The following is a 15636-nucleotide window of genomic DNA, read 5'->3' as shown; positions in this document are numbered from 1 at the left end:
GAAAATCACACCATAAGATTCAGCGTATCAGAAAACCCTACTGTAGAGGTTTTAAGTTCCTATCTGCAAAAATGTGAAATTTTGTATTTTTTGCCAGAAGAAAGATCACGGATGCGTGTTTATTTGTTTTTTGTTTGTTTTTTCCCTCAGGGGTGATCGTATCCACCCAGTGGTCCTAGAATATTGTGGGAGTGCTCATTGGAACGGAAATTAAAAGTTCTAGTGCCCTTTTCAAGTGACCAAAAAAATGGAGGGCAATTAGGCCCCCTCCCACGCTCATTTTTTTCCCAAAGTCATCCGATCAAAATTTTGAAATAGCCATTTTGTTCAACATGGTCGAAAATATAATAAATATGTATTTTAGGATGACTTAATCCCCCAAAGTCTCAGGGTATAGGGCTGAAAGCTATGAACTTTACCCAATATTTACATATAGTATTGGTTATTGGGAAGTATACAGACGTTCTCAAGGGGGATTTTTATCTGGTAGTGGGGGGGGGGGGTATGTGGGAGGATCTTTCCATGGGGGAAAGGACATTGATATGAAGGGGGCGCCGGATTTCCCACCATTATTTAAAAAAACAATCAGAAATTGAATAAAAAAATAAACAAGTTTTTCAACTGAAAGTAAGGAGCAACATCAAAACTTAAAACGCACAGAAATTATTAAGTATATGAATGGGTTCGCCCCCTAGTCAATGCTTCGCTCTTTAAGCCAAAGATTTTTTAGTACTTTCATAACAGCTATTTATTCTAATTAACGGCCTTTGTCATTAAGGGGTCATTTTTAAAGAATTGGAACAAAATTTGAACTTTAGCGTAAAGAGCGAGATATTGACTAGGGGGGCGAAACCCCTAATATACGTATTAAAAACATATTGATATAGAAGTTCGTTACGTAAGTTAATTCGTAAGTTACGTATATTTATTATCAATAAAAAACGTTCGTAAAAAAATTAAACAACTTTCGAGAAAGCCATTTAACCAAATAAAAGTAATTTTTTTTTTATTATTCATGTACGGTGAGCCAAAAGCAAAACCTCCATTAATTCAAAAACGTTCAAAAATTAAATTAAAAAAACAAAGTTTTTTTAACTGAAAGTAAGGAGCAACATTAAAACTTAAAACGAACAAAAATTATTTCGTGTATGAATGGGGCTGTCCCCTTCTCAACGCCTCGCTCTTTACGCTTAAGTTGGACTCTTTCTCACAACTCTATTTTTTAAAAACACTAAAGAATTTTTGGAGCTAGAATCCTCTACAACAGAGGTCTCTAATATGCTGAATCTAATAGTGTGATTTTATTTAAGACCACTTGCCTTTCAGGGAGATTTCTACCTTCTTTTGAAAATCAGGCAATATTTTAGGCTCATATTTTTAGGTGTTTGATGCGTAACATTAAACTTAATAGACTTTATATATTTAGATTCAGCCTAAAAATTCAATTCTTTTGATGTAGCAATCGTTACCAAAACTCCTTTTTCAGAGTTTTGGTTACTGTTTGCCTGAACCGTTCCTTACTTACTGTTCGTTACCACAAACTGTTTGATTCTATATCATAGATTTTACATGTACTTTGAAATCAAGGAAAAATCTTCATTCTTTATTGCTTTAATAGGTCTTGATTTCCCTTTAGCTGGTCAATTTTACTTATGGGGAGAATTTTTGGGGGGAATAACTCAGACTCTCACTCCTATTTACATAAATATCTTATAACAATCCTGCCAATCTTCGATTTGCGGTAACATATTTGATAAGGTTTGACGTCTTACCATCATGTGAGTACCATGATAACTTGTGGGCCATTTTATGATTAAATACTTTCCTTTCGTATCACAAATTTACCTGCGTAACCGTAAGCAAAATTCATCTTGGTCACTACTGTTTCCCTCAGTCGGTTCTTTGGGACCATACTAGAAACTCACCAAAAGTTATAAAGAAAATGAAAAATTGAGCGAAATCATTGGCCCAGAAGACAAAAATCGATTTGATATTCTTATGGTGCAAAAGCAGATTCAATAGCCTAGAGCCAATTTTCCAGCAAGGTTGTCAGTGAAGAAGAGGAGTTAATGGTAGAAGTCAATCGAATGGCTTTGCTGCTCCTTGTGTAATTGAACCTCCCTTTTAACTCAACCTCCGTGCAACTAAATCCCCACTAAACTCAACCCCCTTCAGCTCAACCTTTGTGCAGCTTGACCGCATTTAATTAAACCTCTTTTTAACTCAACCACCCTGCAACTCAACCCCCATTTAAATCACGACCTGTCAGATTCAAGTCAACCCGAATCCTAAGAACAAGTTTGAACTAGCGCTGATTAGTAGCTAAATATTTGCTTCTTGCTTCCGTCGCTGATCAAGTATTATAATTAGTTCGTTTTAAAGTGTGTGAATGGGGAGGAGGGTGGGTTTTTAAACTTGGGCCTTGGCTCTAAAAATAGAAACAATTTTCATCACTTTCGGCAAAACTGCCCAAATTGCCATTTATATTTATATTATTGATTTTAGGAGGGCTGAGCTGAATATGGTTGATTTGAATGGGGGTTAAGTCAAACAGAGCTGGTTAAGTGGAGGATTGAGTTGCATGAGGGTTGAGTTAAATGAGAGTTGAATCGCATAGGGGCGAGTTGCACGAGAGCTCAGTTGCATGGATGTTGAGTTGAATGAGAGTTGAGCTGTATGGAGGATTGAGTAGAATGGGGGTTCTGTTAAACTGGGGTTTAAATTCATGGGGATTATTTGGATGGGCTCGAGCTGCACGAGGGCTGAGTTGCACGGATGTTGAGTTGAATGAAGGTTGGGCTGTATGGAGGATTGAGGAGAATGAGGATTCAGCTAAACGTGGGTTTAATTTCATGGGGATAAGTTAAACGGGGATTTGAGCTGCAGGAGAGCTCAGTTAAATGGGGGGTAGAGTTGCATGAGGGTTCAGTCGCAAGGGGCTCAGTTATACAGGAGCTGAGTTGAGGGAGGGCTAAATCGAACAAGGTTGAGTTGAATGGTTTTTTTTTTAATGGGGTTGAGTTAAGCGAGGGTTTAGTTACACGGTACCTATACAATGGTGTAAGGTGAAGGTGGGCATTTCCATTAACAGGATTTGTCCTTTAACCTTCCCTTCCTCTTGAACTTTTCTTGAAAATCAGAATCTGAAAAATCTTTTTGTCATTTCGGCATTTGTCTATCTTTTGTCATTTTCATGGAAAAGCAAAGCTACAGCATAGAGAGCTGATTAAAAATCATCTTTTATTTAAATGCATAAAACGACTTCAACTGAAAACGAACTGAAAGTATCATGTATATGAAGGACTACTCTATTCTCCTGCCACACATTTTTGCGGAAAAATTTGGTTATTTTTGAAAAGAAAAGAACCAAAACCGAAGAATATGCATTCTTAGGCCTTGAAATTTGAATTTTTGTGAAAGATTTTTCAGATCTATCTGATTGAATATACCTATTCTTCAACTAAAGAAATTAATGTAAGGGATTTATTGTTCAAGCATTCAAGAGATTTTTTCCAAAGGAGTTCATTTAATTAAAAGATTTTGATTTAGGTGGGCCTGAAGAAGATATATTCAGGGAAGAATTAGCATCCCTCCAACATTAAGATATGTCAGAAAAGCTCCACTTCTTGAGAGATTTAGTAATTATTGCCAAAAATCTTACTCTTTCTCGTATTCTTTGTCCATGTATTCTTTAGTACTCTCTCTTTCTCCCAACAAACATATTTTGGTAATTTTACTTTTTTCTTTGAAACATCTTTAGGACTTGTAAACTAACGATCTTGTAACCTCTTAATTTTGGCAATCCTAATAAATATGGCTTCGCATTGTTGTCTGATAAGCACATAATACTGAATAAAATAGGCCAAACTTTATTTATGTATTTTAAAATCCTTGTGCAAGACTTGTTTTAAACTCTCAGGTTCTGAATTGCTATCGCCATATTTTGAGGCTATTGGGAGCGGCACCCCATTTTCAGTCTTAGTCATGGGAGCGCTAGGCAGCGGAATAAAATCGGGATCTCATCATGGCAAGCTTTTCAGCACTCTGTCCAAACTGGTCATTAGATAAAATTCAGGTTGATTCCTTTAAGTTCCCTCCTCCACGGAAGTTTTGCCAACCAAACGTCAGCCTAAAGCTTATGCAAGAAAAAAGGAGAATATCCCATATCAACTAATTATGGCTGAAATTTCAAGAAAAAAGGGTACATAGTTTAAAGATCATCTGCACATTTATACTGATGGATCCGTTCTAGGGAATAAATCTGCTACAACAGCTAAATTCCACACACCTCTCAGTCCATTCAAAAACAAAAGCCTTTCCCCTTGAACCCCTCAGTGTTGACGGCTGAAACGACAGCAATAGTTCAATCACTAAAGATGATCTAAAAATACCTCCCCATTTAAGCAACCTAGCAATTTACTCGAATTCTCAGACTAATCTATTAAACTAATGAAAACCTTAACCTGGAACACTAAGAACACTGATTTGCAGGAGATAAAATAACAGCCTGATTCTCTATATAAGATTGACATAGCAGTGGCTTTCAAATATATTCCTAGCCATGTAGGCATCCACTATAACGAAAAAGTGGACATTCTTGCCGCAGAGACTGCAAAGTCTATCAACCCACAGCTTGCTCAAAATATTCAATCGCACTTAGCGATGCAATTAGAAACCGCCATTCTTATAGACAGGCCTCCTCCTGCTTTGGCTTCAATTTTCAAAGAGCCAGAAATAAATCGGGCGTACTTTAAAATAAAAAGCTTAGCAGTAATACTGAGAAGAGAAGAATTCAGATGGAAGCAGTATAGTGACCCAAATTGTCGACTCTGCAACTTGCTTGAAGAAGCTTTGCAACACCTTCTCTTTGAATGCACTGCAAGTACTCCTGGAATTTATAAAACTGCATATCCTATCCCAAAATTTTAAACTTCCACTAGACATTAACCTGATTGTGGATGTTCCTTTACCAGCTTTCACTAAAAAAAAGTTTTACAGAAAGGCAATTGATGTGTTAATGAATTTAGAAGTTCTTTGAGTGAGTGACTGCTTCCGAAGTATCGTAATTTTAAAGAATAGGGGTCGACAGGCAGAAGAAGGGGCGGGTCCTGTCGCAAGAGCTGTAGAGGTACCTGCCGAGTTTACTCTTAATTTGTGGAGAAATGGTAGCAGGACCCTACGCTTCCCTTGTTTGGCCCTTATGAAAAAGCCAAATTAGTTTTCTCCCCCCCCCTTGGAAGAATATAAATTCAATGCCATGGAGGAGAATCCACCAACTTGGAAGCCAGAAAGACACCAAATGACGTAGTCCAAGTGATTTCTAACGAAGGAGAAGAAAAGTGCAGTTAGAAGCCGAAAGGAGCCTGTTTAGGATTCCAGGTGCTTTTTTTAAGAAGAAGAAGGTTTTTAGTAAGTTTTAAATCCCTGGAGAGTCATAAAAAATATAGTTTAAGCAATTTTAGTAATTTACAACCATAATTGTAATTGGATACATAAATGAAAAACAATATAGAGTAAGAACTTCACCGAAAAGACCAAACAATTTTGAAAGCAATCAAGTAAAAACTTTGTATTTTCATAGTTTGAAAATTTAACATCTTAGATATCTTTTGTGGTTGTTCAACCGCGCTTACTCTTTTGAAAAGTGAAGTTTGCTTAACTTCTCTTCTAAAGCCATAAACTTATTGTAAAACGCCTATGGCTGAAGCTACCAACCATAGCAAGTGTAGCTAGTGGAGGGATCAATCAAAAATGTTTTATGGGTCAAAGGTCTGAGTGTCACCTAGTCAAAGTGGGGATGAAATGAACGAAGATATTATCTGAGTAGCGAGCTTCCTACTGTTGGGATTAATGAGGTACTACAACCAGCCTGCAAAGAGAAGCTTTTTGGTAGTCAAGAAGCCCGTGAATGTGACCTTTTCTGTGAGTATATTATTTGAAACAGTCCGTCAAGACAGCGAAAAAAGCCTCTTATGTGGATATCGTGAGAGTATCATAAAAATTTAAAAATTTTTATGATCTTCTGGAGCCCCCTTTACTGCCCCTTTACTTGCCAGATTTTAATACTGCTATGGGTGTATCTGGTTCTCTTTATTTACTCATTCTATTTATTTACCTCGTGCCATGGATCGTGGTTTAAAAAAGAGCAGTATCTTGCCCTCCCCAATCAAAATTACTGCTCCTGTAAAGGTTGAATCTGAATACAAATCAAATTAGATAACCCGTAATACAACATTGTTACTCACCCAAGAGAGTTCTCCTAGAATGATCTTGCTCCTCGAGCCTTAAACGTTCCCTTGCATGCTCAACCTTCGATCCCTTACCAATGGTACTCTTGGTGCTTAGACTTTCGGTCTTCGCAGAATGTCGAGTCAAATAAAATACCAGTGACTCAAACTTCCTCGGCAACAGCACTACTCTTCTAGGGGTAGTAATCTATACTGATCTAACTTGATATTAAAATACAATGTTGATTAATATAAAAAAAAAAAAGCAAACAAAACCATCTAAATGCTGAAAACTTTTAAAAAATTCCGGATTCCAAAGGATTAACTTGATTTTCCGCCTATGATTAGAACATGCATATCTCTTTGGGCATTTCGCTTTGACGAAAGAAGAAAGCGGTAAAATAGAAAGTGTTCAGAGGAGAATACTGCAAATCTTCTACGGAGGCTCCCCGTTGCCTTAGAGTTTAACTGAAAGTATTTTAGCCTGACCCTCTTTGTCTCTTGTTAGAAACTGTGCCTGAAATTTGGCTCAAGTTTCATTCTCCATCCATCAACAAGAATTTCCTCCCGTCTATGTTTGACCCTCTTAGAACCAGACTCCTCAGAGAAGTGGCTGTGAACATCCCTAATCTACCGACTTACTTTTGGTCTCTGTATTATTCTGGAAGATTTGCTCCAAGCTTTGTTCGGGCTTTTAATAATACGTAACTTGTGCGTTTTAACAAATATGCTCGTAACTTTTGTGTCGTTGACAAATATTTCTTGTGTTGACCATATTTTAATTATTATAGTGTTTTGTTTTTTTTTTACTAATTTAACTAAACGTTATCATATTTGGATTATGCCGGTCAAAGTATATCTTTTCTTACTATGAATGATTTGGCTTGAAATTTATTGGATCTCATGCATTTCCGTAGTTTGTCATAATATCCTGGCTCCAAGACTGTTCTGAAAAACTTCACGTTTATACCTTAATACTTTTGCTGTTCATAAAGTGTAAAGACAGAAAAAAAAGAGTGATGGGTTTATTTTTCGTATATTTCAGGAATTTGATTCCCCCGCTGTCTTGCTACAAAATCCAGAAGGATTGTTTTACTCCATGGTCCAACAAACCGGGAAAGGAACAGCCGAAGTCTTAATTGAAATGGCAAATGTTGCCGCAGCAAAAAAGAAAACCCACCAACTTACATGTGAAAATAATGACTCGGAAATTATGAAGAAGTGCTCGATGACAGAAAATACAATTCTTTAAGAAAATTGTACTTAGGGATAATTTCAAGTGCCTTTTATGTGAAATTTTAAACAGTTGACCCATTCTTGGACTTAATCGATTCGCACCTTATTATGTGTGTCCAGTGCAATGAACTCTGCCCTTGGTTTATCGTTGACCTTTCCCAAATTTTATCCTGCAACACAAAATAAATCCCCCAAATGTTTCCAACATCTTTTATGGGCTTTATGTTAAATGTTCCAAAAATCACCATCTTTGAAAAAGAGAACTTAGTACTTAAACTCACATTGATTAGCTCAGTTTGATTTATATATACACTATATATATATACATATACATATATATATATATATATATATATATATATATATATATATATATATATATATATATATATATATATATATATATATATATATATATATATATATATATATATATATATATATATATATATATATATATATATTTGTTGAAACGATAGGAGTCATTGAGAACTTAGTGGATTTTATGAAATGGTGCCCATGGCTTAGGGAACCTGGCATGCCCTCATTTTGAGAGGGTAGTAGAGCTACAAAAAAATAGAATAATTCTTGAACATTTTGTAACAAAATAAAATATGAAGTGGTGTTGCAGCAGAAACAACCTTGTTATCTTAATTCATTTCAAAATGTTACTACAAACATCATTCGCTTCAGAAATGTTGTGACTCGGCCACTATATAGGTAGTGACACAAGTATATGTATTTTCTACCCAGTGAGTACGGCTTTAGGTTGTTTAAGTGTACGATTAGATGATACTGCTAACGAGGATGGTCCAGGATCCTAGGTTCCATTGTTTTTTTAAACTAGCTGTTAAAATTAATGATTGGACGACTTAAGTGAAAAACTAGTGTAACAAAATTCGCAAACACTTTGAGATAGCCAGATTATATATTTGATTAACGTTTCTGGCATATTTTTTCTACTTATAAGCCCAAATTGTTGTAACTTGGCCTTCATTTAAAGGAAAGGGTTTTTTTTCATAAACAGCCTGTAGTTTCAACTCGGGTTTTACGGATAGTACTGAGCCATTTCATTGAGAGAAAAAGATTGAGTTTGGAAAAATAAAACAGTGAATTTTGAACATTTCCTTTGCCAAAAAAGCAAAAGGGAGTGTTAAAATTAACAAAGTCTAAAGTTTTACTCTGGTATTTAGAATACTATTTAATAATACTAGTGCCCACTACTGCAGCTATCTCCATAGGTGGGAATTCAAAGCCCCCTTCCAGAATGAAACAAAGAATACCTGTAAAAAAAGACATTGGTAAAGACAAATCTGAGTTTTTTGTTCCTTAGTGCTAATTAGTGATTTTTGGCTTCCAGCCAAAAAGAAGTACTGACTATAATATGGCTCAAAATGGATAAGTTTATTTTAGTGCCTATTGACTACCATCAGCTACACCAAACTATTATTTTTGCCATGGTTACCAACAGGGAAGGATCAGTGGTGTTAGCTTTGGGAAATTAGAAGACATACAATAAATATATCAAAAGGAAAATTTAGAGTAGGCAATGAATTAGAAGACATTGAATAAATACGTCAAAAGAAAACAATCGAGATAAATTATTAGCAGGATTAAGATCCAACTTGAAAAATAAACTCTTGGTTGTACTTCCCACCGTCCCTTCTCAGGGAAATTTTTAGTATTGCTTTTAACGGTAGCAATTTGTTCCTATTTGTGCTTGTTCCTAATTATGTAACTTTTGAGTATAGTCCTCATGTATGGGAATATTTTGATCAAAGTAGCATTTGTTGTTTATATATCTGAATATTTATAAATAAATGAAACAAAGAATTATGTTTCTCTTTTTTGCTCTTTTTATTCTGGTTGGTATTTTTAAAGGTATACAGCCATGAAATGGGATTTATGCCGAGCTGAAATGGTCGTCAATGTTAGGATTGGTGCATTGCCAGATTTACTCACAAAACGCAAGATAATTTCAGGTGTCAATTCAGGGTTTGTCCGGAAAGTAATAGGGCTGATTTTGTTCCGCCGCGACTGTACTTTGGAGCCCGCGTGCCGACTGGATTTGGTAGAGGGCGTTCCTAAAGAACGAGCGACTGGTCAGTTGTCTCCAAGCACCTGGAGAGTCAGGACAGGCATTTTTGCCCGACGTTTTCTGTATGTGGTGCAAGCCGAAAATGCAGCGTTCGTTAGAGCAGAGGTACGCGATTAAGTTCTGTGTGATACTCGGTAAATCTGCGACAGAGACGTTTGACACGATCAAGCAGGCTTACCCAGATGTTGCTTTAGCAAAAAATGGTCTGCTTTGGTGGTACCAGGCTTTTTTGGAGGGCCGGGAAGAGGTCGCCAATGAAGACCATGCTTGAAGACCTTCGAAAAAACACAATGTGACTCGTGTGTGCAAAGTTTTGAAATCAGACCGTCGACTAAGTATTCGTTTAGTTGCCCAAATGTTAAATTTACCAAAATCTGTCGTTCGTGACTGTGCATTTGAAAATGTGCAAGGTGCGCGTGGAGATGGTTCCAAAAATGCTCACTGATGACCAGAAAATGCGGCGGGTGGAAGTGTGCCGAGAAAATTTGAACATGTGTGAAAGTGACCCCCAATTTTTGAATAACGTAATCACAAATGATGAGTCCTGGATCTTTGAGTATGATCCCGAAACAAAGAGGCAATCTTCCGAGTGACACACGTCGGTGTGCCTTGCCAAGAAAGGCTAGAATGAGCAAATCCAAAGTGAAAATGATGCTTATTGTCGTTTTTGACATCAAAGGCATCGTCCACCATGAATTTGTTCCTCCTGGACAAATCGTCAACGCCAAGTTTTATGTGAAAGTGCTCAAGACACTCCAACGAAGTGTCAACCGGTCCGACAAGACACCGCGTCCGACTGGAAGTTGCACTATGACAACGCCCCAGCTCACACCGCCTTTCTCGTGAACAGCTACCTGACCAAGGCTGGCATACCAACGCTTCCGCAGCCGCCCTAAAGCCTAGATGTGGCCCCCCGGACGTTTTTGTGTTTCCTGGCCTAAAAAGGCGAATGAAATGCAAGCATTTTGAGGCGACAGAGGGGATCTAAGCAGCATGCACCGAGGCTCTCAAGGCTATTCCGAAGAATTCATACCGTGACGCCATCAATGCTTAGAAATCGGGCTGGCAGCGCTGCATTGACGCAGAAGGAACCTATTTTGAAATTTTTTAAAGAACTCTAACGATTGGCTCAATAAATGTTCTAAAATTGACCCAGTCCTATTACTTTCCGGACAAACCCTGTACATTTAAGAAAATTTGATAATGTAATATTTTTGGTACAAAATGTAACTATGACAAGCACTGACATAAAAGGCCCTAGATGTGTCCTTCTCCCCCCCCCCCCCTGTCCTGGAAAATACGAATTAGCTGCCATTTTGAGACATATAATTCCATAATTTGTAATTTATTACTAAAGCTTATAAATTACTTTGTTCCACTAATAATTCTGAATCATGCTTCAAAAACTGTTATCAATAGAAAAGGCCTTTGGTCAGTTGTTGCAAATATACCGTTTGACAGAAAATTAATATAAAAGTTGTTAAGAAAATTGAACTAGGGTGATTCTTAGCCTGTGAAAATCTAAACGAAAGATAAAGCAGATATTTACACCTTTTAGTTTATCTTTTAGTTGAGATTGGGGAAGGGTATTTAGGACCAGTTAAGCAAGGAGGTTCTTCTCTTGTATCATTGATAGTATTTTGCCGAGATTTTAAATGAAATTTTACTGTTTTTCATAAAGCCAAAAACAAAAGACCTTTATTTATATTACACTTTTAGACGCAAAAAAAATCAAGTAAACTTTTTTATAGTACGAATATCTACCACTACGGCCATCTACATGGGTCTGACTTCGAAACACTTCCCAAGGAAAAACAAAGAGTATCAAGGAGGCACACTTGTGCCTCTATAAAGAGGCGACCCACCACAATGTTAAGCGATTTACGGTCCTAGCGGTCGCAGAGAGACAGCAATAATCGCATTTTGTAGCCCAAGCTCAAACTAGGAAACGTGCAAAATTTTACCCCCCTCCGACTTTATCTTCATGGGGTAAAGTGGGCCGGAAGTTTCGACCCTCCGACCACAGCCCCCCTTTAACGTTGTCCGATTGGGTTGACATTTAGAGGTTAAGCTTTGCGAGGGACCGGGAGCTTATTCTCGAAATTTCAGCTCAATCCGATCACTTTTTCCAAAAACCAAATATAGCCACTTAAAGTTCATTTCTCTTTTTTTTTCTTATCCACGCCAACAGGCCACAGTTGGCAACTGATCCGGGTGAATGAAGACTCATTCGAAGCAGAATTCGACCTGTTAGGGCCTTTTGATATTTTCATACCTAAAAAATTATCCCCCGAATTTACATTTACGAAAAACCTCGTTTTCCTATAAGAGCCCATGTTACTTTTTCTCACCAGAACCCCCCTTTCCCGTTGTTTGATCGGGCTGAAATTTAGACGTTAAGCTTTCTTGGGGCCTGGGAGCTTATCCTCGGAATTTCATTGGCCTGGGAGCTCAATTCGATTACTCTTTCTCTGTTTTCCAAAAATCAAATATCAAGTTTTGTGTGATTTGCTTACGTAAAAAAAGATGCCCCTTATTAAAAAACAATTACAATTGTGTATGTTTAGTGCAGCGTTCGACACTCCTGACTGTCAGGCGGAAAACCCGGGTTCGATTCACTGTCAGAGGAAATTTTTCATATACTGAATTTAAAGTTTAAAAAAGAAGCTCAGTTCTTTTTTAAATTATTTGAAAAAAATTACGTTTTCTAAAGAGTTAAAGAGGCTGAGTTACAAGGTCGACCCTTAAAACGTACAGGGATTAGGAGGCACCCTGTACGACGTGATTTGAGTATTCAGGAATTAAAAGTCTTAACACAAGAATGTTCAAGAGCGGGGGGTTTAGGGGGCGGGAGCCCCCCAACTTTAACTCCTGACACGATCAGCTAACAGTTAGTCAAGCAATAATAAGTAATAAACTGTACAAAAACGTGCAGAAATTATTTGAAAAAACTACGTTTTCTAAAGAGTTAAAGAGGCTGAGTTACAAGGTAGAACCTTAAAACGTACAGGGATTAGGAGGCACAGTTGGGGGGCTGTCGCCCCCAAACCCCCCGCTTTCGCAGCCTTTAAATAAAAAAAAAAGTTTTTTAAACTGAAAGTAAGGAGCGACATTAAATCTTAAAACGAACAGAAATTATTCCGTATATGAAAGGGGCTGTGCCCTCCTCAACGCCTCGCTCTTTACGCTAAAGTTTGACTTTCTCACAACTTTTTTTAAACAATAAAAACTTTAGCGTAAAGAGCGAGGCGTTGAGGAGGGCACAGCCCCTTTCACATAGGGAATAATTTCTGTTCGTTTTAAGATTTAATGTCGCTCCTTACTTTCAGTTTTAAAAACTTTTTTTTTATTTAAAGGCTGCGAAAGCGGGGTTTGGGGGCGGCAGCCCCCAACTGTGCCTCCTAATCCCTGTACGTTTTAAGGTTCTACCTTGTAACTCAGCCTCTTTAACTCTTTAGAAAACGTAGTTTTTTTCAAATAATCCATTAAAAGACTGGTCAAAGAAATTTTTGATTTTTTTTAAACGATTTTCTGCCTTCATCCGATAAGCTGAAGAACTTGCAATTATATGGCTAAAATGGGACAAGTTTATTTTAGTGACTAGTAAGTAGTCTACCATCAGCCACAACAAGCTATTATTTTTGCCATGGGGGCCGACATGAAAGGGCCAGGGATGTTAGCTTTGGGAAACTAGAAGATAATGAATAAATGTATCAAACTATGGAATCAGAATACTAAAATCAAGATTATTTAATAGCAGGATTAAAATCTAACTTAAACACAATTCTTGGTAACACTTCCCTCCATCCAATTCTCAGGGAAATTTCTAATAGTGCTCTGATGTTAGTGATTTGTTCCTATTTGTGATTGTTCCTAATTAGGTAACTTTTGAGCATAGTCCTCAAATATGGGAATATTTGGATCATAGTAGCATGTCTTGTTTACCTATCTGAATATTAATAAATAAATGGAACAAAGGAATATCTTTTCCTTCTCTTTTTGTTGTGGTTGATATTTCTATGGATTAAAAGCAATGAAAGCGGGATTTATGCCCAGCTCGAAAGGTCGTCAATGTTAGGATTGACGTATCGCCAGATTCATTCCCAGCGCAAGTTAATTTCAGGAGCCAAAACATTTCTCCTCTCCTCAACTTGAATGCTATAATATCTCAGTATGTTCTCCAACTGAAATTTTGATCAAAAATGTATCCGAAATACCAGAACTCTTCAGTTATGTAAATAGTAGGTTATCACACAAAACAAAACCAGGAAGAATGGGAACAGGACCTGTCCTTTTAAGAGTCATTACATTGTTATTTCGATGTATCGACATTGAGTAGGCTAGTAGAAACAAATTCGTGTAGACCATCCAGTTTTTATTAGCCTTAATTGGCCTTGTAGTGACTGCGGTAATAACCAAAGCTGAATCGTCAGCAAATAAAGTAACTGAAGTTACTGGAATGTAGCATATCATTGTGTCTAGGAATAGCAGGTACAGTAGAGGACCTAAATTTGAGCCATGAACAACACCGCACTTTATAAAAAATGGTTATTAAATCTAGTCATTTTTGTACACATAATTGCAGCTGTGTCATCAGTGAACAGCGGGGGATAAGTTTTTTCTTCTTTCCCGTAAAGTCTGGAACCTTATTCACAATTGAGAAGAAGGAAAATCCTCTACATAAATCCAAAATAATAAAGGACCTAAAATTTACCCTTACAGTACATCACAACTAATAAGCACTTCAAGACGTATTAACCCAGATGATATTATTCTTTGCGAACGACCAGAAAGGAAGCTAATAATAATGAAATTGAGAAATATTCCATCAAATCAATAATCTATACTTTTCAACAAGTATAGAATAGTCAACAGTAGGCCTATCAAGAGGTTTAATAATGTCTAAATATATTTCTGCAACTCAGTAACCTTTGTCAAGAGCTGGTTTTGTACAACTACCTAATTATACCCCTTAAAGGTATTTCAGACTTTATTTGGAATATCAAATTCCGTCAATTTTAAATTTGCTTTGTTGTTACTTGGAGTTTGACTCCATGTCATGAACAAAAGAAAAAAAAAAGCCTGAAACGCACTTCTGACGAGAAAACTGGATTTACGCCTAGTGGACGCGTTTTCGATGACAAGGGGTGAACTGGGATCGAAAATCTAAGTAGATTGCTTCAGAAGCTGCCAATGTTCGTTTCAAGAGTTTAATTTGAGCATCAATTCTTTATTCTTGAATGAAAGAGAATCTAAAGGAAAAGTTTTTAATGGAAGAAAATCTAATTTTTGATTTCTAATTCTTGAATCTAATTCTGTTCTTGAATGAAAAAGAATCTAAAGGAAAGGTTTTGACATTAAAAAAAAAAATCTCTTGTTAAAACAGAAAAATTAGATCGACTGTGACAAACTTAATTATTCTGAGACATATTTTTTCCTTTCCTTTAATCTTCATAAGCATCGTCATTTTCTTTTGCTTTTGTTGATGTTTAAAAAAAATAGACCTTTTTAAATATGTGTCGTTGTACTTGTCTGTTAAGCGAAACACACCCAAGAAGTGAAGTTAGGTTTATCCTCATGAAATATACCGAAATATGATGATAATATAATACTTTAGAAACAAAACTATGGAGAATATAACAGAGAATTATGGAAAGTAGGCCGCGCAGAACGCATTATATTAAATACCTACCCCTAGCCACCTCTAAATATTAAATATTTAATTAAAATATACCTACATCGTAGTTTCTCACTCAGAATAAGCAAATCATAACCAATTCCAGAGAGGCAGATTCTAAAGTTTCAATAGAGAAAAGTCTCATTTTCATCACGAACCGACCTGAAATTTGTTGTTTTCATAAGTGAAACAACTTAACCTTATGGGTTTTCATAAGGTGAAGTGTCGTTTCCCCTTCTCTATGCCATTTGAAAAAAGTGTCCTTGCATTAAAATCTTTTAGGAAAAAGTATCTTTGTTACGTTTCGTTTTGTCTCTTGAGAATAACTGTTCTGATACTACCGGAAGGAGTGTCTTGTAGCGTTAATTGTTCTAACAATTGGGAAGATTCTACGGACT

General features: G+C 36.7%; 2 protein-coding genes across 2 annotated transcripts in view; both read left to right on the top strand.

Moving 5' to 3' along the window:
* LOC148955865 (ATP-binding cassette sub-family C member 4-like) overlaps window positions 1-7768 on the top strand; it is a 216306-nt gene extending 208538 nt beyond the window's left edge. The window contains exon 24 of the mRNA XM_089104749.1: window positions 7273-7768. Coding sequence (XP_088960875.1) covers window positions 7273-7479 — 207 coding nt within the window. The 3' untranslated portion in view covers window positions 7480-7768. The remainder of the gene's footprint in view (window positions 1-7272) is intronic.
* A 2086-nt stretch (window positions 7769-9854) lies between these two features.
* On the top strand, window positions 9855-10511 carry LOC148955864 (uncharacterized). The gene has a single exon (XM_089108392.1). The coding sequence runs from the start codon at window positions 10096-10098 to the stop codon at window positions 10405-10407; it is 312 nt and encodes a 103-aa protein (XP_088964518.1). The 5' UTR covers window positions 9855-10095; the 3' UTR covers window positions 10408-10511.
* The last annotated feature ends 5125 nt before the right edge of the window (window positions 10512-15636 follow it).

The sequence above is a fragment of the Artemia sp. Qi Xiang Cuo genome, chromosome 2, assembly GCF_049724085.1.
Source record: "Artemia sp. Qi Xiang Cuo chromosome 2, ASM4972408v1, whole genome shotgun sequence".
Classification (NCBI taxonomy): domain Eukaryota; kingdom Metazoa; phylum Arthropoda; class Branchiopoda; order Anostraca; family Artemiidae; genus Artemia; species Artemia sp. Qi Xiang Cuo.
This window is presented reverse-complemented; position numbering and strand designations above follow the sequence as displayed.

Coding starts and splice junctions, on each gene's coding strand:
- LOC148955864 (XM_089108392.1), top strand. CDS start 10,096: ATGATGAGTCCTGGATCTTTGAGTATGATCCCGAAACAAAGAGGCAAT.